General features: G+C 39.5%; 2 protein-coding genes across 2 annotated transcripts in view; one reads left to right on the top strand and one right to left on the bottom strand.

Moving 5' to 3' along the window:
• GPR39 (G protein-coupled receptor 39) overlaps positions 1–27,029 on the top strand; it is a 167,714-nt gene that overhangs the window by 101,055 nt on the left and 39,630 nt on the right. The gene's annotated exons all lie outside the window — the stretch shown is intronic.
• LYPD1 (LY6/PLAUR domain containing 1) overlaps positions 25,425–27,029 on the bottom strand; it is a 68,914-nt gene continuing 67,309 nt past the window's right edge. Inside the window, exon 3 of the mRNA XM_087950141.1 lies at positions 25,425–25,875. Coding sequence (XP_087806267.1) covers positions 25,775–25,875 — 101 coding nt within the window. The 3' untranslated portion in view covers positions 25,425–25,774. The remainder of the gene's footprint in view (positions 25,876–27,029) is intronic.

Raw genomic sequence — 27,029 nt, 5'->3', positions numbered from 1 at the left:
ATCCTATAAAATATCTCCATTCTCTGAACTAAAATCATTGCGAGTAACTTATAATCACTATTCAGTAATGATATTGGGTGATAATTTTTGGTGAAATTAAGTCTTCTTTAGATATAATGCTATATTAACCTTCAACCAAATATCTGGGATTATTCTAGTATGTTAATAGAATCCATCATGTTTTACAATGGTTGTAATAATTGATCTTCAAAATATTTATAAGAGTCTGGTAACCCATCTTGTCCAGTTACTTTCACTATTTTGACCTTTTTTATAATTTCACACCTTTTTTATTGTATGGAAAAGGCAATAAAATGAATGAAAAATTAAGGAGAAATTACAGGAAAACAAAAGCACGATGGGTTAGCAGCTTGGTCCCGGGCAGCTTGGAGTTGACATCTATTGAAATAATTTTTCCTAATTAATTTAAAATGTGTGTTCAGTTTTTCACTTTTGGAATACGTATGACAGAACTCTCCCCTTATGCTTCAGGTTTCTTTACATTAGGGAATCTCAACCCAGAACTGGAATTAGCCAGGAAGCAGGGAAGGAAAAAAAAAAGTAAATTTAGAAGTCCACTTTAAAAGGAAAACAAAAAACCCTTTTCTAGCATATTGGATATGCTTTCGATTTTTAGCCTGTGCAATTCTACCTCAAGAACTCCATTAACTCATTCATTAGTGTTATCTGATTCACTGCAGAATCTTCTGATCTGAATGTGGATCAGCAGCTGGAGAAGGAAATCAGCTCAAACTAATGGATGTGTTAATAACACTAATGTTGTAGCACTGGGCCTGAATAAAAGGGAGGCACAAAAATATCTGCAATATATATCCTTCTGACAAAGAAAGAGGCCAGTGAGTGAATGATCCAGAGGTGGTATTCAGCAGGTTCTGACTAGTTCTGGAGAACCAGTAGTGGAAATTTTGAGTAGTTCGGAGAACCAGCAAATACCACCTCTGTGGAGATTTTACAGTATCCTTCCCCTGGTACACCCACCAAGCCATGCCCACAGAACCAGTAGTAAAAATAAATAAACCCCACTACTGGAATGATCGCCTAAACTTAAAACTTATCTGCTTCAGAACACTGAAAGTTGGTATTTATAGATGAGTTAGAATGAGTTAGATGTTAGAAATTCTGACAATACAAAGAGGCGCATCATGAATTATTAAGCACAATGGATTGTCTGCCACTAAACAGAACAAAGCTGATGTTTTGCAAAATTGAAACAAACTTGAACCTCTGACCCCGCCTACTTTGTCTTCATCAATAAATCTCTGAGAGCAAAAACAAGGAATGTCTATTTTTTACGGTCCCATGATCATATAGAAGCTTCAGTTCTAATCTGGGAATCTTTGTGGATATTTAATGGGAATCGAGTTTAACTAGAAATAAATAAATTAATACAGCCACATTTATGGGATAGAAGTTATTAGAGCAGAGAAATCCCTTTCTTAATTTTTTTTCCAGAGGTAAAAATAGATCAACTGTTAGGATATTGAATTCAATAGATGGAAGAGTAAAGTGTACAATAGGCCAAAACACACAGTTGTAGTTGATTAGTAAGGGAGTGTTGACTCATGCATGATGCAATCTACACTATGATTGGTTGCTGTAAGTATAAGGGGGGGGATTTCTCCTTTCCCCCCCTCCTTTTTCTTCTGAATGTTCCGTATACTATTTTAGATTTACCTTATAATGTTCCTGTGTTCCTGACTATCTTATGTTCTTCCTTTTCTGAATGATAAATATATTTATATAAAAGACGACAAGTTTGTGTCAGTGTCTCCAACTTCATCTGGACAGCTGCTGTGCAATTCCTTGACATTGACAATCCCCCAGTTTCAAGTCATATGTAGCTCTCCTATTCTGTTTTTGCATTTTGGGGGGTTGTAATTGTGTATTGCTGAAGTCTAGCGGTGTGAGTGTTCAATGTCAACAAGGTCATTATTTTTTTTATTTTTTGTAGAATACATAAGGACACTATGTTGTAAGCGTTAAACTAGGGTTAACCCATATTTTACAAATCAAAGCAAGGTTATATGCACACAGACAGTATATCTGCCTGTGAGCCGCGAAGGTGCAGTGGTTAGAGTGCAGTACTGCAGGCTACTTCCGCTGACTGCCAGCTGCCTGCAATTTGGCAGTTTGAATCTCACCAGGTTCAAGGTTGACTCAGCCTTCCATCCTTCTGAGATGGGTAAAATGAGGACCCAGATTGTTTGGGGCAGTATGCTGACTCCGTAAAACACTTATACAGTAGGCAGAAGGTTCAGTTGGCAACTCTGCTTCTCCATCAAAAAATTTGCTCACCACTGTCATGAGTCCATCTTCATCATTATGACCCAATGTCTACCAATCACCACCTTCATTTAATGACCCCATAATCCCTTGCAGGATGGAGTCTGGGCAACTGAATGGATCTAGCAGAGTGCTTTAATGGCCGGATGCCCTTCCTGTTGCCAATGCGGAATTTTGTTCAGCAGATATATTCTCAGTGTGCCCAGAGAGAGAAATGTCTGCCTCTATCTAGGATCGAACTCACAGACTCCTAATTGTGAGGCGAGAGCTCCACTGCTAGGCCACTGCACTACTCCTATCCAATGTCTACCAATGCAGATGAGCTTTCCTAGAGATAACTGCTCTACTTCTACAGACTATCAGGCCGGATATTGGCTAACAAGACTATTGTGGCATAAATGATGGCATATTCTTAGGGTTTTGATTTTGTGTATGGCAATCTACTACCGAGTCCATTGTCCAAATTCTAATCAGTGTGACAACAATATTCCTATGGAACAACCTGAAACATTTTGAGATATGTATTTGTGTGTTTTGGCAGTGCTTGGGAGGATGCAACATTGCAGATAAGAAGAGGAAACATCCAGGTTGTGACCTCAACCTTCTTGCCCATTTCCTTCTTCATTATTTGTATGGGGTGATGTTTATTTTGCCTCCTTTGATTCTGCAGTTAGTTTTTCAGGCACAATTTAAGATATTGGAACTGACCTTTAAAAACCTAAATGACCCTGAATATCTCAGGGCCAACATCTTCTGTTATGACCTTTGGCTGCTCAAATCTGCAGAACAGGCACTTTTGAAGAGCCACCCCCCCCTGTCAAATAGCTGTCTTTTCAATATCTCGGAAAGGATTTTCATCTTCTTCTGCCTTGCTCCCAGGCTGTGGAATACACTCCCTGGGGAGCTGCATCTGGCTCCTATTACTGGCATTTAAAACATTGTTCCTTTGCTGTTCTTGTTAAGAGCATCCCGGCGTCATTATCTCTTCCCACAGCTCAGTAACAAAACTTTGGCTGTGATGATATCAAATCAAACCAAATAATGTACTCTGTTTTATCAGCACAAAGTTCTAATAAAATATTATTTCTTCAGCGCATTCTGAGCCTCTGGCAGTTTAAAGACACTGTTTTTCCATCTAGTACTTTATCCAATTGCTGATCCGATGTTTCATGTCTAGAATTCATCTCTTGTTATTTTGTCGCTGAATCAGCCAGCATATTGCTTTACAAAAAAAACAAGAGGCTGGGTTAAAACTTGACAGAAGGAAGCTATGGAGAACAGGCAAGGAAATCATGCAAGGGTAACTAGTAGATCTGTACAATGGATTTGAGGGATGTTCTACCCAGTGGTGGGATTCAAATATTGTTGCCACCGGTTCGGTGGGCGTGGCTTGGTGGATGCGCTTTGCGCGTGTACACACACTTTGCGTGCACGTATGTGCCAAACGCGCACTTTGCACAGGCACAGAGGCGTTTGTGCAGGTGCAGAGGCATTCTAACTCACCTCCTGCAAGCCTGCATGATCCCGGTTGCTTCAGCCGCTGCCACGCAGCACTATTCTGTGTCGTGCAAAGCAGCTGCGCTTCAAATTCAGCAGATAAAGGTGAATATGGGAGCCCGGGTGGGCAGGTGGGCCCAACAGCAGAGCCATTAGAGCAGTGGAGAGGACTGGTTTGGTCTCCACTGCTCATCGCTCATACCAGCTCTCCAGAACCGACAAGAACTGGTCAAATACCACCACTGGTTCTACCTCAGGGGTGTCAAACTCAAGGCCCGTTAGCTGGATCCGGCCCATGGGGTGCTTAGAACTGGCCCACAGGTCCACCCTGGAAACAGCAAGGGACCGGCCCATGGTGCCTCTGCCAGTGAGGGGCCCTCCCGAGCTCTATTTTCACTGGCAGAAGGTTGCAGGAGGCTGTCGCAGCCGGAAACGGAGCTCAGGAGCCTGTTTTTGCTGCCAGGGCACTCAGGCTGCCATAGGTGTCTCCAACACAAGTGACGTTGAGCTGGCCTTGCCAAGCCTGGCCACACCCATTCCACCCCCCCAGATCAAACACAATCGTGATGTGGCCCTTAATGAAATTGAGCTTGACTCCCCTGTTCTACCTACTTCTCCTGAGCCTCTTTCAGTCTTCTCCACCATTGCTCATAATGTGGGAGACAGAAGGCTTCTTTTCTAGCTGTGGTCAAAGTTACACAGTCTGGGTGCCTCAGGGTAATGGCTGGAGTGTGCTTCAAAATTGCCTAACCTGATCTCTCTTGACATACGATGAAGATCATTTTTATCATACCACTTTTATGCAGAAGTGAAGGTTTATCTCCTGCAAAGACATACGGATCGCTTCTTTTAATTGGGAGGGCTCACAATTTTAATTGACCAAGAGGGACAAGAGTCAAATGAGCAGGCCATGACTTCATTTCTCCATGGCTTTTCTCTACCTCCTTGAAACTCCCCATCCTTGAAATCTACAAGAATCTGAAAGAACAAAAAGTAAGTTGCTGAAGTTAAACCCCGGTCACCTGGCTGCATCCGCTTCCCTTTGTCTACCAAGAATGATGCCACTTGCTCACAATGAACTTCTGATTGTTCTGACTTTCCCCTCCAACATCTTGATGGAGATATTGCACAAGGCAGAAAAACAATGCCATCTTGCACTGTGCCAGAGGTCTCCAAACGTGGCTGGAGAATTCTGGGAGTTGAAGTCCACAAGTCTTAAAGTTGCCAAGTTTGGAGACCTCTGCACTATGCAGATTCAATGAAGGCAAAGAAACCAACTTATTTTACTGCCTTGGCTGCAACATTGTAGGCCTTTAAATAGCTCTGGTTCTTTGTTCAGTCTTTTTATTTTTCTTCCAAGTGTGTATTCACTTATGCCCCCAATTAAAAGCCTATCCTTTTATCTTTTAGAGCCCAGAGGGTTGATTTGTCTGTGATAGGGAAAGAAGAACTTAGGAGAGATAGTATTAATTAGCCAGGCTATCTCCATATTTCAGACAGCATCCAGAACATTGACATTACCACAAACAGATGTAAAGAATTCATCAAGTGCATTTAGGACAAATCTGGACACATCAGACACATAATTAAATGGAGCCATTTTAATTGGTCCTAAATTCTAAAACATTAAAGAATTACTTGTCAATAACAATGTAGTCACACATTGTTCCTCCACCTTCAGATCACCAGTTCACCCCAGATAGAAACGCATACCATACTTAGATGCAGGAAATTGGATGTTAATTTTAACAAGCCCTCGGTGGCTATGGAGGGCCCAATATTTTGACTCATTCATGACTGAACAATCTTAGTGTGGACATTGAAATTCTCAGGAAAAGGAATCTGAAGTAATCCAACATCACGCCAAAGATCACTTTGGCTAGTTTAGAAAAACAGACTGTTCGCACTAAGAATCCACCCACCCATATGCACTTAAAAACTAGCAACAGACAGATTTATTTTTATTTATTTTTTTGATTTGTCAATTGCTTACAAGATAATAAGTATAAGTATATAAATAGTTATGAATACATGAAATGGGTACATATAAGAAAAATAAAAGAAACAATAGGATAGCGATGGTAGGCACGTTGGTGCGCTTATGCACACCCCCTACAGACCTCTTAGGAAAGGGGTGAGGTCAATAGTAGACAGTCTAAGGTTAAAGTTTTTGGGGTTTGGAGAAGAAACTACAGAGTCAGGTAGAGTATTCCAGACATTGACCACTCTGTTGCTGAAGTCGTATTTCCTGCAATCAAGGTTGGTGCGGTTAACCTTGACTTTGTATCTATTGTGTGCTCTTGTGATTTTATGGTTGAAGGTGAAGTATTCATTGACAGGTAAGTCATTGCAATGTATGATTTTATATACCATACTTAGATCAGACTGAAGAAGGCGTAATTCAAGGTTTTCTAGGTCTAGAATTTCAAGTCTGGTGGCATAAGGTATTCTGCAACGAGTAGAGGAGTGGAGAACTCTTCTTGTGAAATATTTCTGGACTTTCTCAACTGTGTTAATATCAGATACATAATGTGGGTTCCAGACTGATGAACTGTATTCGAGTATTGGTCTAGCAAATGTTTTGTATGCTCTAGTTAGTAGTGTGATATTACCAGAGAAAAAGCTACGGAGGATTATGTTAACAACTCTTAACGCCTTTTTGGCTATGTAGTTACAGTGGGCTCTAGCACTTAGATCATTAGAAATGAGTATTCCAAGGTCCTTTACAGAGTTTGGATCATCAACAAGATCTTGACTATTCAGCTTGTATTTTATTTTCTGATTTTTTTTGCCAATATGTAAGACAGAGCATTTATTTGTTGAGATTTGAAGTTGCCATTTGTTTGACCATTCTGATACATAGTCAAGATCTATTTGAAAGGTAGCAGTATTGTCTGTGGTATTGAACAGCTTTACATCATCAGTGAAAAGAACGCAGTTGCTCTTAATATGATCACAGAGGTCATTTATGTAGAGTATGAAGAGAGTTGGACATAGAACACTGCCTTGGGGGACACCACTATTGACAGGTACAGAATTTGAAAGGAAACTCCCAATTTTGACCATTTGTTGTCTGTTTGACAGGAATGCTTCTATCCAGTTATGCAGGTGTCCAGAGATACCATAAGATTTTATTTTTAGGAGTAGTTTGTTGTATACCACTGAAGCAAAGGCTTTACCGAAGTCTATGTAGATTGTGTCTATTGCTTTGCCCTGATCGAGTTGTGTAGTCCATATGTTTTTGCAGTGTAAGAGTTGCAGATTACAGGTTAGTTTTTTCCTGAAACCAAATTGTTTATTGGAGAGTAGGTTGTTTGTCTTTAAGTGGAGGATAATGGATTGGTTAATAATTGATTCCACGACTTTACAGGTGACGCAGCATAAGTAGATTGGTCTGTAATTTTCAACTAGGCTGGGGTCTCCCTTTTTGAAGATGGGGATGGCCGTGGCTTGTGACCATAGGTTAGGCAAGGAGCTGGTCCTGAAAGATTTTTCAAAGATTATGCTTAGAGGTTCAGCTATGGCAGTGGATAGCTTTTTTAAGAAGTAGGCACATATTCCATCCGGTCCAATAGATAGAGATGGTTTTAGATTGCGTAGTGCTTTTTCAACATTGTCTTCTGTAAAATTAATATGTATTAGATCATTGTAATTATCTGTGGTTCGGCTAGGAAATACTGGGCATGATCCATTGCTGTTTACAAATACTGAGCTGAAGAATGTGTTAAAGAGGTTGGCTTTAATGGTGTCGTCGTTGCAGTCTTTACCATTAGGTCCAATCAGGGGTGGGATGGACCTTGAGTCTTTTAGTTTGTTGTTTACAAAATTGAAAAAAGCACGGGTGGAATTGGTGCATAGAAGGTTTTCCTCTTGTTTAATGTGATAATTGGTGCATTCAGTCTTTATCTGGTGGCATAAATTTTTGTATCGGCTTTTGAAATTGGCAACGTGACCAGATGGAACAGCAGGTCAGTAAAAAGTGATTGCTATACTGGAGCCCACAGCACAGCCTATCCCTGCTATCAGGTTACAGAAAAGAAGAGATGATTGTATATTCCTACTTCTACTATTATGTGCTCCACATCGGTTTCTCATTGATGCTGCCTGACCCTGGCTATAAACGTTTCTAAATCAGAACTTTCCTCATGCCTCTTCCCAATGTATGTCTTTGTTTTCATCTGCCAAGCTTACTGCTATGGAATTTGTTCAGTAGGCTACCTTCCCTCACTCCTTGTTCCAACTTCCCATTGGACAGTTTTGTTGTTACCTGCTAATAGTTCTGTCTCTGCACTGCTTTTTTTTTCCCCTGTGCTTTCTGCCTTAGCCTAAATCCCAGTCCCGTAGGAATACCTCCTTTATGGGACATCCTGGTAACTGCACTGGAAAAGAGAGTTTGTTCAGGCAGCTCTAATAAATTGTGTATTTGCTCTCTGAAATGCCACCAAATCCTCTCCCTTTTTCTTATGAAACCTCCCATGATTCCTGGTCTGTCATAAGAGCCCTGTCACTGAGCAACAAATAACTGAAAGGTTTCATTATTTAAGACGATATGAAGGTTAAGTGAGTAAGTTCCCTCAATTTTTTTATTATCATCTTTATAGCCATTACTTACAATTCTGTATGTACTTATCTAATGCATATATTGTTCAAATACTGTATGGGTATATTTCTAGTACACTTCTATACCTTCTTCTTGTTGTTGTGTGCCATACCCAATATCAGACGTTGGCGATCATGTTGGTGATCCTATTTTTATCAACAGCCACATGAAAAAGTGCGGCTGAGTTTTGTCCAAAATCCTTAGATTTTGAAGCCATGATGTTCTTCTTCTGCCTGAACCTCATTTGCCTTCAATCTTTCCCTGGAAGATTAAGTGAAGTATGCCGTATTTTTTCAGGTGTCGCATCACATGTCTGAAATATTCTAACTTTCACTTTTTAAAAAAATTATTTACTGTTAAAATAATATATCCATACCTTTTTTTTTCTCTTTTTTTCTTTTGCCACAATATTGATCACCTGCTTGTTGATTTCTAGACCCTTTTGAAACAGCCAAGGGACCTTGAAAGGAAGTTGCACACTTTTGTTGGAATGCAAGCATAGGAAGTCCTCAACTTACAAGCACTTGTTTAATGATGACTCGAACTTACAATGGCCTTGGAGAAAGTGACTTGTAACCTGCTCTCAAAATTACGACTGTCTCTCACACAAACAAACACACACACACGCCACAAGGACACATGATTGCAATTCAGCTACTTGACACCTGGCACACATTTGTGATAGCTGCAGCATCTTGCAGTCATGTAATTACAATTTGCTACTTTTCCAGCTGACAAACAAAGTCAGTTGAGGAAACCAGATTCACTTAGTAGCCAGGTGATTCACTTAATGACCATATGATTTGCTTAACAACTATGGTAAAAATAGCCAGTCTCACCTTCATGGATCTGTACATGAACCAGAATGCTACTATACGTAAGACTCAGTTCCTGCAATGAACTATTCTTCCATTCTTTCATTCAAGCAATCCTTTGCTGCAGCTCCCTTTCAGATATTGTAAGAAGGTTGTGGGAATAGTAGAATACAGGGCTGTTGTGCAAAGTCCATCTCATAGTATCACGTCCACAGCCAACGTGATTAAGTCACGTGGTTAGCTACTGTCTTGCAACTCAAATCCATTGTAATTAGGATAATATTGGAGAAAGGAGTCTTTTCCCTAACTGGGACATCCCATTGTAGCCATCCTTCCTGTTTCCCTTTTTTGTGTTAGCCTTCCAGAAGTAAACCACAGAGAACTAGAGGGGAAGAAGACCATTCCCTAAGTTGCAGTTGCAGGCTCCTTAGTCATTAGATTTGCATAAATGCTCTACTAGTGAGAAGGAGAAGTGAGGTTGCCTGAGCATGTCTCTCTTCTTTTATCTCCATCTTGGAAAACTTTCTCCTGTGAAATTTCTGTGAAACTCCCTCTGAAAGTTGTCCTGTATGCATACACAACAAGGAAGTGGTGGCAACATCTCTGAAAACTTTGCACAGGAAAAGAATCAAGAGAGAATAAAGGGTGGCTTTTTAATTGTGTGCGTGTGTGTGTTTGTGTTTATAGAATGGAATGGAATATATATATAATATATATATATAATATATATATATAATATAATATATATATAATATATATATAATATATATATATATATATATGCCCTACATAAGAGGTACTACAGACAAAATTAGTAAGGTACTACACAGACATCACATCAGGACTGCCTTCAAAACAGACAGAAAAATAGCAGCCATCCTTAGCAACCCCAAAGATAAAATTGACCTGGAAAACCAAGGCATATACGAAGTCCCCTGTGCATCATGCCCGGCCACATACATTGGACAGACCAATAGAAGAATAAGCACCCGCCTGGATGAACACAAAAATGCAGTCAAAAATCTGGAACACACTTCCTCACTAGTCCAACACATGGAAGCCACAGGTCATAGCATCAACTTCAATGGCACCAAAACCCTGGCCACTATAGAAAACCCTAATCACAGAATCATCAGAGAAGCCATAGAGATTGAAAAAGACCAGAAAGCATGAACAGAAGAGATGATTCCACCAGGCTGTCAATCATTTGGAAGCCTGCACTCACAAACAAAAATCTCCACACCACAAGCCAGGCAAACACCTGGGCACAAACAGATCCCCTGATACCTCCAGCTCAAACACACCCCAACCAGGCACCCAGATGAAACCCAGCTTCCTAACTAATGATAGCCGTCCATTTACCCGGCCAAGCTGCACTAAAGGCCTCCATTAAAGCAACACAATGCTGCCAGCCAATCAAGATACAAAAAGAGCCAAAAACAGACAGAAGATATTAGAGACACCAATCAAGCAGAACACAGCAAACTCCGAGACCAATAAACACAGACCAAGACTCCCAACCAATCAGGATGAAGAAAAACCATTCTGGCACAGCAATAGGCTGCCCCAAATTCAAATCTGAAACTACTGTAAAAGTCTGACTCACAGACGGACACAATACAGAAGCCTGATGATGGCAGATGAGATTCTGCTGAAACGTTGCTACAACTTTAAAAGAACTACAATGACGTGGGAAAATACCCGAACCAAGCCAACACCATACATGTAAGTACCCGCTAAAACTTAAGAAAACATATATATATATATATATATATAAATAAAGAAATTTCCATTCTCCTTTTGTTAAAGTGAGATAGCAAAACATAGAAGGGTTTGGTTCTTGTTTACATAATCTTTCTTAAAAAGCAGTTGGAAAACGGGGAAAACATGAGATGAAACAAGTGTTATTCCCATAAAAGAAGCATGTGTCATTTGATCCTTAAATTCTCTTTCCCCTCTTCCTCCAAGCAAATCTGACCTTGTTAAGCCTGCCTTAAGAAAGCGGAGAACGTGATTCATTAATTTCGCATCACAAACTATTTGTAAATAGATTTGTAAATCATTGGATCGCACTTCTCATGATATATTTTTCTTTTCTAACCTGAGTTTCATTTTCCTGTTCATATAGTATACTAAGCTCCCAAACAATTTGAATTAAAATTTGTATCTGTTAGAAAAAAAGTATCGGCCTCTTTTTCATGTTAAAAAACCTATTTCTCCATCTAGTGTACATTTTCAGATGTGTTATCTGAAGTTCTGATCTCTCCCCTTGTATTCTCAACATCTAGCAGCCTTTTTCTGTACTGTTGTGGACTAAAACTTATTAGATCTCCTGCCTGAAAATGTGTTGCAAACCCTAGCCTGACAATCTTCCTCTCCCAGAATTTATGCATAATGTACTTAGCTTACTCATTGCCCTTGCTTTGCTCAAATGCAGTTTTTTCATCCTTGCATCCTGCGTTAATTCAAGTATTTTGTATTTTGAATTGGTTAGACATTGGGTTTTATTTTGACTGCATGGAATAAACCTACAGAGACCTAAGAAGTTTGATCTTGCTTTTATAACAAACAGCTTGGTAATCTATATATTGTTTCCTTTAACTATCTAGGGAATACATGTTTCTAAAAACCAGAAGAAAAACAGCCATTAACACTTGACAATTCAGGTAGTTTTTCACTTACAACCATTTATTCAGCAAGCAAAGTTATAGTGAACTAAGGGACTTTTTTTTTCCATTTTTTGCCTTCCTGGGCCTCAACGAGGGGAATCCTGGCACAGATGATCTATGTATAGCTGATTGTCAGGAGGGGGGGAAAAAGAAATACCTTAGGCTGAATGCCAGGTCGGGGGTAAGTGAGCATCGGGCGGGAGGGTGACCGGGTCAGGGGCGTGGCCGGCCAGAACTTACTACCGGTTCGGTGACCCATGCCAAATTCTTACTACCGGTTTGCCGGATCTGATGAGAACCACTGTCGCTAACCTGTCCTTATCACCCTTGGATACCAAATAGTCCAAGCCCCAAAAGTAGAAACTATTAGTTTCTGGAAACTAGCAACATCCTATCTGTATTGCAGCTCAGCCCTTTATTTCTCAGCTGAGAGTATTTGAAGTCTCATAACACTGAGATGAAAGCAAAGAAAATTCTGTACCAGGGACCTCATGCCACCAACGTAATATTTTATGCATGTTTTCATTGGTTTTGGTTGTTTAAACTGAAAGTTGCCTTGGCATTTTATATGGCATTGTATACACACAAATACATCAGAATAAATATAAAAATCTTATTTCTTATAAAAATCATTCTTAGTATCTTCTTATAAAATCCCTATAGCTCTTATTAACTTTTTGTTTTTTCCAAAGTCATCTAAATATATGAGTTTTTAAAATAAATAAATAAATCTGGAGTTAGGACGTTGTACCGAAATAATAAATAATAGTTGCTAAGTACTATTCTAGTCAATTTGGAGTTCATATGAACCTCCTATGGATTTCTGAATTAGATTCCCTTTCCTCTGTGAGAGTTGCCATGGTGCCCTGTTTTCTCTCTGTGTTTTTGTGGCCAGGTACAAAAAAGTATATTTGGTCAGCACAAGATCTCACAGTTGTTTTATTAGATATCCTCCTTAAAAAAAATACAATGTCAAGTCAGATCTCACAGCCCATACAGCTACATCCGAAATAATCCCATTTTCTTCCCAAGACAGGAAAATAATAGCAGAAATGTTGACCTTTAATATATCAACCTATCCCTGATGGACCTAAATAGCCTATGATATATTTCAGAAGGATTTTTTCTTAGGAAAACATGGAAGGGAGGCAGTGGTGGGATTCAAATTTGTTTACTACCGGTTCTGTGGGCGTGGCTTGGTGGGCGTGGCAGGGGGAAGGATACTGTAAAATCTCCAGTCAGAAGTGGTATTTGCCGGTTCTCTGAACTACTCAAAATTTCCGCTACCGGTTCTCCAGAACTGGTCAGAACCTGCTGAATACCACCTCTGAAGGGAGGGCAGTAAGGCCTGGATAGTAGAAATTAGCACACTTCAATTAAGGGGTCCTTGGTGTTCCCTGAGCTTGGTTGTTATCTTGCAGCCATTTCATTACCCAACTAGGTAACATTATCAGCACTAATGAGGAATGGGATCTGATGAAGTTATCTAATTTGGGTAATGTAACATCTGCAAGAAAACAATCAAGCTCAGAGATCACCAAAGTCCTCTTATTTCAACCCCGAGCTACAAATATTCTCCTTTATTGATACACTGGAATATAAATGTTCCAGTTGTCTTAAATATTTTATTTCTGTACATGCATAGCTCTCCTTGTTCTGGGGTCAAAGTGCTTCTAGGTAAGTATCAAGGCATTCTGTATTGCAGCAATGTATTTACTGGGAGCAACTGAGGATTTACAAAATTACTGTCAGTTTTTCCAAGAAGAGTTTCCAAAATCTCATTTGGCCAAAAGAGTGGTTGAGAAATGAAAAACCGTGATTGAAGTTTGAGAGTCTCCGGGCTTGCAAGTGGGATCTCATCGGGTAAAGGGTTACATTAAGTTGCATCTGAAGTTCTACCAAAGCTTTCTGGGAAGAAGAAAAGCTGCGCATCATAAATTTCCGTATTTTTCGGAAATGTAAAATCCAGCTGTTAAAATCCTTTTTGATCCTAGTCCTCTGACTACATTATGGAGTGAATTTTTCTCCAGGTCTTGCTGTTTCACGCATCTAATCCTCTGTAGAAAAAGTGCCAAAGCTTGCTCTTCTCTTTGGCCAAATGCTGCAATTGACCAGCATTCAGTTTAGCTGTAAGTGCCAGCATTGTTCCGCTGGATATAAGCAGCTATTTCGTTCTTTAGAAAGACTTCCATTAAGGTTCGGATTTAATTTTGATAAAGACACATTAGAAAAATAGGCGAGAGAGGTAATTGCTTCTTACATGGAAATTGGAATTCAAGAAGTATGAGAGCGAAGAAGAGGTGCTGTCTTTTTAGCTTTCTCAGCAGGCGAGTTGGAACAAGGATTCTCTGTTCTTTTCAGCAAACTATTTTCTTTGCAAACTAGAAATCTATAAGGAAAAGAGGCAGAAAATACAAACTAACAGCATCTGTTATCCCTTTTAACAGCATGATAAAGAAAATCCAAAAATCTTGGCAAAGAAAAAGCAGTTCTTTTCTTCATACACACATTGCATCCTTAACCCAATTTGCAAAATAGATTTGTTTGGGGGGGGGAGGGGCACCGTTAGCTGATAATTTGACTGGAATGCAGCAAAGTATATGTAGTACAAATCCTAACCTCTTGCAATAAAGGTTTGGGCAGAAGGCTAAATGCAACTGAATTGGGACAGCTAGAGCTCAAGCTCAATAAACTATATAGAGAACCCAGATAACCAAGAAAAAGCTAACATGCTGTAATTAAATGATTCCCCGGAGAGGGCCTGATATGGATTTCACTCACTGTTAGAGCTGAAGATTTTTTTTTTCCTAGAATAATAAAGGTACAGTTTGTACTGCTGTGTTATACAGTTTGTTCTTCAGACTGTTCCACTTTGAAAATTTAATTGGTACTTTTTAAACTTGTTACATGAACATCGGAAAATGGGGGTGGGTGGGGAGAGCACTGGGCTGCTTCAGTTTGCTTACCTGTAAGAGTGAAATGCTGGAATGTGTAAAAGCAATATCAATTATAAGCATTTCTTGTTTAGGGACTGTTCATAAAAACATCTCTAATAAAGAAATCAATTTCTGACCGCTGTCCAAATGGGATCCTTGGCATGCTTTGATTTTGATTATTTTTTGCAGACGTTTCATTACCCAACTAGGTAACATCATCCACGGCTGAAAGGAGTAGATTTGATCTCTTCATATACAAGTAGATAAAGCAGAGAAAGAGGACAAACACTAATGATGTTGCCAGGGGTGGGATTCACATTTCTTAACAACTGGTTCTGTGGGTGTGGACTAATTTGTGGGTGTGGCCTGGTGGTCATGTGACTGGCTGGGCATGGGTTGTATGTAAATATTATAAATATTCATGTAAATATTTCATTTTTTATTTAAAAAGAACAACTTTTACCCAAAATCAGGCAAAGCAGGCAGGCAGATTGAGTTGCTCACAGAATCACAGATTCACTTAGAGATCTATCTTTTTGCAATCTGCTACCTGAGTCTGCACTGAAAAATAGAAGCTTCAGTCCTAAGGAAGCTTCAGCTCTGCTTTTAGATTAGCTAGAAAGCAAGAAATCCAACTATTTCCTGCTTTCTAGCTAATCTAAATCTCCCAGCACAGCAGAACAGCCGATGGTCAGGGGGGGAAAGGAAAAATAGCAACTTAGCAGGCAAGTTGGATGGCGCGCATGCCAGATAAGGAGTGAGTGGGCAGTGAGGGGCAGTGCGGGCCAGCCAGTGGTGCAATTTGCTGGTTCTCTGAACTGGGCAGAATCGTAACAACTGGTTTTATAGAACCGGTCCGAACAGGTGGAATCCCACCCCTGGATGTTACCTAGTTGGGTAATGAAATATCTGCCAGCAAACAACCAAGCTCAGAGAGCACCAAAGACCTCTCGTTTCAACACTGAGCTACAGATATTATCTTCTGTTGGTATTACATCTAAATTTCTGTGCCCGACAACAACACACAACAGAGTGAGAGTAAAGCTCACTTTATCTGAATGAGATGACAGCAACCGGTGATGTTTGCATCACTGTCTGTCGCAGGTGCATGTATCGATCATATTACTTAGCAACCATTTTGCTTCTGATTAAAGGAATGGATTGCAAGCACTAAATGAGGAGAGAGTGCACTTGAGAGCTCTGGTTGGATGTTTCAGTCAGTAAACATACCACTTTTAGAAATGCACCTGCTTCCTAACTCCACATTGCTACACTTTGACTTATAGTGCTAGATAAAACAGCATAAAACTTTACAGTAGTGACAGCTGAGAATGGAAGAGGAGAGGAGGGGAGGGGAGGGGGAGAAGGGAAGGGAAGGGAAGGGAAGGGAAGAGAAGAGAAGAGAAGAGAAGAGAAGAGAAGAGAAGAGAAGAGAAGAGAAAGAGAAAGAGAAGAGAGAGTTTTAGAAGTTGGTTACTTCAGTTCATCAGAAATCACAGGCTAGGAAGGAAGGAAATGCAGGAGTCTCTGTATATGTGTATTGTTCCCAAATAAGCACAAAGAAGAGACCCTTTGTATGAGAACCTAAACCACACACAGGATGAAAACTCAGTTGGATAACATGACATAAAATCGTCGGTACCCTTTTGCACCCATGTTCGTGAAATGATTTTTCTTCTGCATCCCATTTCTGAGTTAATGCAGTGGCACAAAGGAACAGGGCTTCAAAACTCTGTACATTATGAGTCTAAAGCAAGGATGCCTATAATATCTTGAGAAAGAATGTGTAGTCCCATAATGCCTAAGGATAGGCTCTAGGAGACCTTATAAACATTACAACTGGTTGTATTTTTTTAATGTGACAGAAAGTAAGAACTCAAATAGGAGGTGAACATTTATATTAACTGTATTAGCAATAGCACTTAAACTTATCGTATATGTCACTTCATAGTGCTTTACAGCACTCTCTGGACAGTTTACAATGCCAACATATTGTCCCCAACAATCTGATCTTGGAAGGATAGAAGACTGAGTCAACCTTGAGCTGGTCAGGATCGAATTCCTGGCAGTGGGCAGAGTTAGCCTGCAATACTGCATTCTAACTACTGAGCCACCAGGGCTCTATATTAATGATATTACCATGAAATCCGTTTTAGTTTTTGCTATGCTCCTGTCCACCTCTTTGTTCTGGTCTCTTCTACTTTTTGGATGTGGCCTTTGGCACAAGACCCAATAGCTAGGGCCAGACTATGGTTAGAAAAAGCTGTATATTTGTGCTCTAAGAGCCAAGCCTAAGGCATATAATCCACTGAGGCTCAGAAAATGACAGTCCTTATGGGTAAAAAAAAGGTCTCTAATTCTTGTTTTAGAAAACATAGATAAGTGGTGGTCCTTTCTGCTCTTTTGTTTTTTTTTCTCCCATGTCATTTCCTTTCTCTAGTTCTTTGGAGAAAGAGAAAGGGGGTATGGAGATGAGAGAGCCAGATTTGAGGGGAAGATAAATTAACTGGAAATGAATGCCGCCACCACCACTAAAATTGAGTGGGTGGCATGGCATCACACAGTATCTTATCCAGGGTGAAAACAAGCATTATTTAATCAATTTAATCATATGCTTATTAATTTTAATATCTTGCTTTGTTATCCTTAATATTTTTATATTAGGGGATCAAGAAAAGTTATTTCTCCCATCTGCAATCTTCTCCAATCTCGATATCCTCCAGAAATGGGACTTTAAAATCCCAGAATTCTCAGCGATGGCAATGCTAAATGGGAATTCCGAGAGTTGAAGTCCAGATTGTAGTAGCAGAATACGGTGGAAGAAAATGCTACCTTAACCATTCTTAGGTCCCTGATTGATTATTAAATTTCCACAATCCTTAAAACGGTAAATCCAACTGTAGATTACCCACAAATAGCAATTAAATTCATGCTTTGAAGACATCCAGATGGAGAAGCTTAACCTATTGTGATCCTAGTTATTGATGTTGAATGAACCTCATTCTTTATATTTCTTTTGGATTGCTCTGTTTAAAATTTTATTTTTTAAAAAATAAAATCTGATATTGAATAACAAAAAGGATTTATGGCAGCCAGTTGTAAATATTTCTAATTGGTGAATGCAGTTACATTAAACAGAAAGAGCAATGGGATTGGGCACCTAATTGAAGCCTTCTGGGTGGTTATGGACAAAATAGCTCAGCCGTTCACAGCTGTTTCTGTTGCTCTTATACTTTCCCATTTCAGTTTGTAGATTCTTGCCTCCGAGTTTTCAGACTATAAATGGTTCTTCCACCACCCCAAAGAGCCAGTCAGATGTGTTCAGCCAAGCCACCTTATTTAAACATACAAAATAATAGGGATTCAGGCCATCAGGCCCCCAATCATACTGTATTTAAGTTGAACTGTTCCCTAGTATTAAAAGCAGGATTGAAATCAAGGCACTTTTGACACCTACACAAAGCATAAATGGTAACAATAAGCACAAAAGCCATTTTTGAGCATGGTGTTAAGTCTGCTTAGAAATCAGTTCTATAATGGAACAGATAATGAAAGTTTAATTGCAACAATTCTCCCAGGTCTCCTAACATATATAACAACCTATTTGACTATTTTTGCCACAATGATGCTGATCTTTTAACATCCTTTCTAAGAAATGCTTGGCTTACCTGTAACTAGAATTCACATGGTGTTTTTTTTTGGCACACCTCAAGGAGGATTATAATAAACATTTTAAATCCTGACATAAGCCTACTTGGGTTAATGAAATGGCGGGGCACAGGGCTAGACATTTTGTATGTGTGTGAGAAATATTTAGCATTTTAAAAATGCCAACTGGAATGGAAATATTTCTGGTAGCTGTATGAGAAGCCAGTCAATGACCCTTGGCCTTTGTGAACAAGTAGATGCACTTTGTTGCTGAGGGCATAATGAAACTGCTTTCTCTTAATCACAGTTCAAGATCACAGCTGTGTGCCCATTGATATGCTGAACCCTGGTACTGGACTGTGGATAACCAATCAAATGACCATTTCTTTAATCATTGAAAAGTATTGTTTACCTACTGACCCAAGAAGGGGTCAACTTTAGTCGGCGATGCGAGCAGATAATAGGAAAATATAATTAGTCTGCCTTTGATTTGACGAAATGAGCAAAATACTTGAAATAGTCCAAATGTGCTACATATAAATGCTGTTAGTATTTTTTTTTTAACTTGCCTATAGGACTGAAGAAAATAAAATCAGCACATTCTACTAAGTGGTGAGATATACAGAGAAAGAGAGAGATTCTTTTAGAACTTGGTTAAACACATGTTTAGGGATTAAGAATACACATACCGTATTTGCCGGCGTATAAGACGACTTTTTTGCCCTGAAAAACATGCCTCCAAGTGGGGGGGTCGTCTTATACGCCGGCAAATATGTTGTTGTCACTCGGTGCAAGAGCGACAGGGGCGGAGCTCCGCAACTTGCGAAGCCCCTTCAAGCCCAGCCGGAGTCTCTCTTCCTCCTCCTCCCCCACCCACCCCACCCACCCTCCGCTCGTGCGAGCGGACAGGCAGGCTCCAGGCTTTGCCCCCATCCCTCACCTCCTTCCATCCCCTCCACCCCCCCACCCAGTGGCAGAAACTTCGCTGCACGTGGGGACGAGTGGAGGGGGTGGGAGAGCAGCGACGCAGCTCAAAGCTGAGAAAGCGCCACCCTTGCTTTTGTGCTTCGGGAAGAGTTCGTGTTTTTTGTTTTTTTGTTTTTCTCCCAGGAATGGGATGCTGCTCGTGCGATTTTCTTTGGGAATTTTTCTCTTCCCGGTTTCAGCCTTTGCTCGAATCCTCCCCCATTCACTTCTGGAAAGGATGCTTGTGTAACTCTTTTCCTAAGCGTTGCTGGGGTGGAGGGGGGGCAGTGTGCAGCATGAGCGAGAGGCTCTTTTCCTTTCTCCCTGAGCGCAAAACCGTCTGCCTTCTTCTCTCTTGGACGGACCGAGCAAGGCTAATAAGATAATAATAAGATAATAAGATAAGATCCTAAGCGCGTTGTGGAAACAGATCTGGATCTCATTGGAGAAAGGTAGCAAATGAATGAACTGGACTTTTGGCAAGTCTCGGGGTAGGAACTCGACGCTTTCTGGAAAGTTAGTGAGCAGGAAAATAGACATCCTTTCCGCTTTCTCCCAGCGTGGGTATTTCATTATCCCTCCCTATAAGAAGTAACAACCACAAAGCCAAGGGAAAAAGCGATGCGCAGGAAAAAGCCACAGTAGGAAGCAAAGATTTCTCCCCCCCCCACCCTCTCTCTCTGAAATAATTAATGTCGCAATCAGTGTGGTGCACCCTTGGAGACAAATTGGTTGGGGGGGGGGTGGAAAGATATTAAGAAACAACTCGACTGTTTTTCGTCCAGTTTTATTTTTATTTATTTATTTTCCCCTGAAAAAAGCAGATCACAAAGAAAGGGAGAGGAATTGAGTGCCAGCCTGAGAAAGGCGAAGCTGCCTCTCTAAAGCATTTTGGTGGGTTTGTAAGTTTGGGGGAAAGGGACGGGGGTGTCAATCAAGAATTATATCCAGAATACCCCAAGTGTTACAACTTACCGTATTTGCCGGCGTATGACTTTTTTGCCCTGAAAAACATGCCTCCAAGTGGGGGGGTCGTCTTATACGGCGAGTATATAACAAACTCTATATTTTGAGTGGAAATGTTGGGGGCTCGTCTTATACGCCCAGTCGTCTTATATGCCGGCAAATACGGTATGTTGTGCGTGGACCCTAGGTCGTATAGGGAGAGCTTTCTTGAATGTAATAAACTTTTTATGTTCTATCAGAAGAGAACTGATGAAGAGGAATATCATGTGAAAAATGTTTTGGAAATCAGGGGTCCCCAAACTTGGCAACTTTAAGACTTGTGGACTTCAATTCCCAGAATTGTCCAGGCAGCATAGCTGGATGGAGAATTCTGGGAGTTGAAGTCCACAAGTCTTAAAGTTGCCAAGTTTGGAAACCTCTGCTATATATCAATGTGGCAAGGCTTCTTTACATTCCCCTGGAACTAGGATACCATCTACAAACAAGCTTTGATCCCATAACAAAATTTCAAAAGCTAGTTGAGTATAACTGGCCATCTCCATAATCATAAACCCTGCATACTAAAACTACAGTCTATCTCTCTCCCCATTGCCTCTGCAAGTATCCCCAGTGATGTGAGTAACCCATCACAGTTTTGAAACTGAACCTATGCATTAAGAACAAGGAAAATCTTCAGAAGGAACTAGCATTCAATATGTTTTTTTAGTGGTTAGCATGCCCCTTTCAAACTCTGTGTCGTGCTTAGGTGTGTATTCCAGTTAAATAAATCATGGTGCCCTTATTTACGCATGCTGCTAACAATGGTTAATGAACTGCACTGATTGGGTTCACATACCATAAAGGTAAAGGTTCCACTTGCACATAGTCATTCCCGACTCTAGGGGGCAGTGCTCATTTCCATTTCAAAGCCGAAGAGCCAGTTCTAGCCGAAGATGTCTCTGTGGTAAAGTGGCCAGCATGACTAAACACCAAAGGTGCAGGGAATATTGTTACTTTTCCACCAAAGGTGGTCCCTATTTTTCTACTTGCATTTTTTTACATGCTTTCAAACTGCTAGGACAAGTAACGGGAGCTCACCCCATTATGCGGTGTTAGGGATTTGAACCACTGAACAGCCGACCTTTCTGATCAACAAGCTCAGCATCTTAGCCACTGAGTCACCGCATCCCTTTCACATGCCATATTACATGCTAAATTCGAAGCACATTGTGCCTTAGCATAATTTGTGAACCTGGCTCGCCAGTCCAGAAACAATAATGCCTATCTCCAAAGGGCAGTGATTGCATCACTGGGTTGTTGTTGTTTTTTCTTTTTGTTTTTTTTTTGGAGGGGGGCCTGGATGGGAACTGTTATTTCTGCACCTTTCAAGAAATCCTTTTTCTTATCTCAGGACATTCTCCTGCTGGTGTACAGGTGCACCATCACAGCTTGAAGGTATCTTTTCATTACCAAAGAATAGTTACTAAAAGCTTTATGTGCTTCTGGGCACTGCAGAAATAAAAGAACCATGACATTGAGTGACTAGCACAGAATGCCTTCTATACGTAACTGTGCAAACGTCCTCGGTATTCAGCTTTGTTGATACAGGGAGCCAAAGGTGAAGTAGGAAAACCTTTCAAATAATTCAGCCAAAAGTATCAGTAGGTTTTCTTCATAGCTGACTGAAAAATAACTCTGCTGGTAGGAGACTGTATTAAAAAAAAAAAGTCAGCCTTATTTTAAAAGAGACTCCAGAGAGAAATATATTTCTCAAGAGAAGTTCTGCTTTGGTTACACCTGTGTTCTGAGAATAAAAGTTATAGTAGTATGGTTCCTTCTGAAGCAGAGCTTTATCTTCTCTACCAAGGAATTTACTTCCTAAAACTTTTAGATTCTTTTTAGATCATTTGAGGGATCAACCAATCATAATTTGGTTGATAAGTATATAAGTATAAGTATAAATCATAAGTATTTCCTATGCCTCCAGGCTTGAAATCTTGGGCTTGGACAATCTGGAACTGTACCGCCTGCGGTCTGATCTAAGCATAGTTCACAAAATTGTCTGCTATAACATCTTGCCCATCAATGACTTCTTCAGCTTCAATCATAATAATACACAGGCAAACAACCAATACAAACTCAAGGTAAACTGCTCCAAACTCGATTGCAGAAAATACAGCTTCAGTTATCTGACTCTGTTGTTACAGCCTCAACCCCTCACAGCTTCAACCTCAAACTGTCTACAGTGGACTTCACTCCATTCTTAAGAGGTCCTTAAAGGGGGCCTGCATAAGTGCATCAACGTGCCTACCGTCCCTGTCTTACTGTTCCCATTTATCTGTATTTATTTCCTTTGTTTATGTTTATGTTCATACCTATACTTGTTATCTTGTACATGTTTGACAAATAAATCAATAAATAAATTTAATGGTATAAGTATTTTTCTTCTGTGAGCTCTCACATCTTCATTTATATAATTATTTCATGTCCTATTATGAAACTAATCGTGAATGTATTTCAAGGTAGTTTCATTTTCATTTAAGGTTACCTAAATTTCTTGTCCTACTATATTCTACTTTTGGGGTGTTGGAAGTTACGATTCTCCTCTCTTCTAGGAAAACAGCCCCCATCCTTTCTCAAGTAGCCAGCTTACTTTTCACAACAAAGGAAGGAGAAAATTACAGGCATGAGATACAGAGAAAAAAACCCTACAAACTAGCTAAGATCCTTTCCCATAGAAATCAAATAGATGGCAAGCTATAAAAAAACTTGTGAAAAGCAAACCAAAAGGCATGGCAGGAAGGAACCATGATAGTAAACAAGCAACTACAAAGAATCAGGACCATAAAACCAAGATCCCAGGAAAAGATCCTAATCTCAAAGAGACAGGAATTCAACACACACAAATCAAAGACTTCACTTACAAATCAAAGAACCTGAAGTGTATAAAAGAGAGGTTTTCCTACTCACTTATTAGATTAATCTTAGGAATGCTGTGAGATTTCTTATCTGCCTTCCTATTAATAAACTGATTCTGACTTTCAACGCAGCTGACCAAATCATTTTGCATTTCTCCCAGCGGGGAAATTTGAATCCACAAAAGGAAAGAACTTTGCCTATTCCTTAAAGGGCAAGGCTTCTTTTTTCCTTTCCTCAGGGGTATGTTGAGTACTGATTACATACTGCAGGATAATTATAGAAAGAAAAAGTGTTAACGTTTTTGTGCTTCTGAATGTTTAAAAAATATATCCTGAAGGGGGATTCTTAATACAGTTCCAAAAGCATGCATTCTGCTTTTTTTTAGTTTCTCTAATTCTCTAATTAAAAGTGATAACATTGCAAAGTCGAAAGAAGGACATTTATGAGAATCAGTAAGAATCAGAATCAGTAAGATGTTGATCTGAACATTTTGAAATATATGTATTACTATTAGCAGTATATCTACCTATTTGTTATTATAAGGATTTTTAGAAAACTAATGGGATTTCTCAAGCCAAATGCAGTCTAGCTTTAAATTATGAACTGGTAAGGTTGGATATACTGTGCTTTTTCTTTATATTTCAATATATTCTTTTGTTTGATAAGCAGTTTTTAAAAGTACATCTCTCACATTTTTATCCTGCTTTCCCTTTTATCTAACCAGTAAATCTGTATGTAGACTAGACTGAACATGAATTTTCTAGATCAATGGGATTCGAATCCAAATTGTGTTACGGTAGTAACTGCTCAAAATACAACGGTCTTCTACATTGCCACTACCGTAACACAATTTGGATTCGAATCCCATTGATCTAGAAAATTCATGCTCAGTCTAGTCTACATACAGATTTACTGGTTAGATAAAAGGGAAAGCAGGATAAAAATGTGAGAGATGTACTTTTATGAGCAGTGTAATGACATCTTTTGATCTCTCCTTCACATTAAGAACACTCTAGAAGTGTAGAGTTCTGAGTTACGATGGTTTCTAAATTGCTTGTTCCTTCCTGTTCCTGCTAAGAGAAAAATCTCAACACAGCTGTAGTACATTAAAGAGGACCCCAAGATTACTAAAATTGGCACCTGCTTATCTATAATTACCAGATTTTTTTTCATTTTCATCCCAGGTGTTGTCAATTTGCATGATGAACAAGTGTACCATCCAGCTAAGTTCAGGCAAGTGATGCCATGTAAACAAGTCATGAGTTTTGTGTACCAAGCATGAATAATCGACCTCTTAGCCCATGATCTGATGCAAAATAGGGACAAAAAAACACTCTGATATTGCCCCTTGTGCTTTGACATCAACCTGGTGTTGTGTGTGTATGTGGCTGTCTTAAGGTTTCTCTATGTTCCTTTGGGGCTCCTGGAAAGTTTATTATCATCTTGCTAGATATGTTATGCTTTTGTGTTTTGGTTGAAATGGCTCTGCTAAATAATAAAGCTTAACATCTTTTTACTTGTGTGTTATTGTCTCCTGAGTCTCAAAGAACCAATTGTCTGGTATTTGGCTATTGCCTGACACTTGGCAATATATTTGCTTACAATGCAACACTATCTGCTGTGTAATACAGAAATGTTTTTTGCTTTGATTTTATTTTAGTCTCATTACACAGTAAATTCATTGTGAGGAGTGAAAGTAATGCGGAACAAAGATGGTGGAGATTTTTTAAAACTGTTTGAGAATCTACCACAATTGTGTTGTACTAGCAATGTAAGTTTACTTTAGCTTATTTTTGGAGGGCTGGGGGTGGGGGAATTGTGGTATTAGAAGATCCTCTGAAGGAGAGAGGAAAACAAATTTTCATGAATATTTTGGCCTAGAAGTTACTCTAAGCCTTCAAAGAAAGTTTGCTTACATCTTATAAGATTTAAATCAGGATTAAAATATTAAGTGTTTCATAAAATTACTAGTATAAAGTAGTGCTATAGGCCCTTTTTATTACTAAGAAGAAAATATGAGCTTTCACACAATCTGTGGTTTCTAGAAACTTGTTTTCTCTCATTTCTATGTTGGATGAGCTTACTTATGCTTACCTTAAATAACCAGACCTGCAGGAAACTCCCCTGAAGTTCTGAATGCTTTAATCAATAACATATTTTATTCACATTTTTCAAAGCTTTTTACTGAGATTTCAGCACTGACAAGCTTTTCAAGCTTTACGATATGTACCCGCTTTCCTTATTTATCTCTTCTGATGGTTCATAATAAACAATTGTTTACCATCTAGTCTTGTGATCTGAAGTGTGAGGGTTTTTTTTTTTGTTTAGTCCCCTCAGTTCTTTTAGATCAATGGAAAGTAAGAGCAAAAGGTTGGCATTGGCTCCCTCAGCAGGAGTTTGGCAGACTTTCAAATAAACAACGCAGGAGAATCAACTTTTCTTCCCTTTTGCCTGCCTGAGAGTGTGTTGTGGCTGCTATAAAACCGTGGAGAATCCTTTGCAAGCTGTTCCATCAAAGAGAAGGAGGTGCTGTAAGAGTCGTTGTTCTGCACTACACAACATTTTCCGGCACTTCACTGAAAAAAAAATAAAGAAAAGAAAAACAGGCAATAGTAAAACAGTAAAAAGAAATGCTGAAATGATTTCTTCTACAATACGGTATTAAAACACAGTGTCAAAATATCCGCAAACCCCACGAAATGTTACTTCTGGTAGAAGAAAAAAGTAAAACTACCGGTGATGTAGCTACTGCAACAAAACACCAAGCAATAAGGGCCGAAGTGTAGAACCATCGATTTTCTGAGTGGATCTGTGTGAACAAAACACCTTTTTAAAAAAATAAATAAATAAAATGAAAGGCAGTTGGTACTGCATGAAGGCATTTTATACCATGTAAACATTTTTAAAGAGGTTGTTTTAAAGCCAAGGTACAACCAGTGAAAAACATCTTTTTTCCGCAGCCCATCCTGTCTGTGGTAAAAATGGAGCTTGGAATAGACTAAAAAAAGAAAAAAAATCATCCAGATTCATCTGGTACTAAGTCATTCTGAATATAGGCAGTCCTTGCTTTATGGCCCAACATTTCCATTGCTAAGCAAGACAGTTTTTAAGCGAGTTTTGTCCCTTTTATGATCTTTCTTCTTAATAAACTTTTGGTTATTAAACGAATCACTGCAGTTGTTAAATGAGTAACATGGTTGTTAAGTGGATCTGGCTTCCCCATTGACTTTGTTTGTCAGAAGTAACTATGTAAATATGAGTCGGTTACCAAGCATCTGAATTTTGATCTTGTGACTTTTGATCTTGTGATGCTGTAATGGTTGTGAGTGTGAAAAATGGTGACAAATCACGTTTTTCAGCACAGATGTAATGGTCACTAAATGAATGATTGTAACTCAAGGACTACCTGTATTGAAAATTCCAGCTAATGCTTTTGTCCAGACTTTTGGACTTCAACTCCCAGAATTCCTCCACCAGCATTCTGGGAATTGAAGTCCATAAGTCTTGAACTTGCCAAGTTTGGAGACCCATGTTTATGACTAATAGCAATAGCAACTTAGACTTATATACCATTCCACAGTGCTTTACAGTCCTCTCTAAGCAGTTTTACAGAGTCAGTATATTGCCCCTAACAATCTGAGTCCTCATTTTACCAACCTTGGAAGGATGGAAGACTGAGTCAACCTTGAGCTGGTCAGGATCGAACTGCTGAACTGCAGGCAGCCAGCAG

The sequence above is a fragment of the Notechis scutatus genome, chromosome 1, assembly GCF_049901735.1.
Source record: "Notechis scutatus isolate UNSWTSFEM ecotype Mainland chromosome 1, rNotScu1.2, whole genome shotgun sequence".
Lineage (NCBI taxonomy): Eukaryota > Metazoa > Chordata > Lepidosauria > Squamata > Elapidae > Notechis > Notechis scutatus.
This window is presented reverse-complemented; position numbering and strand designations above follow the sequence as displayed.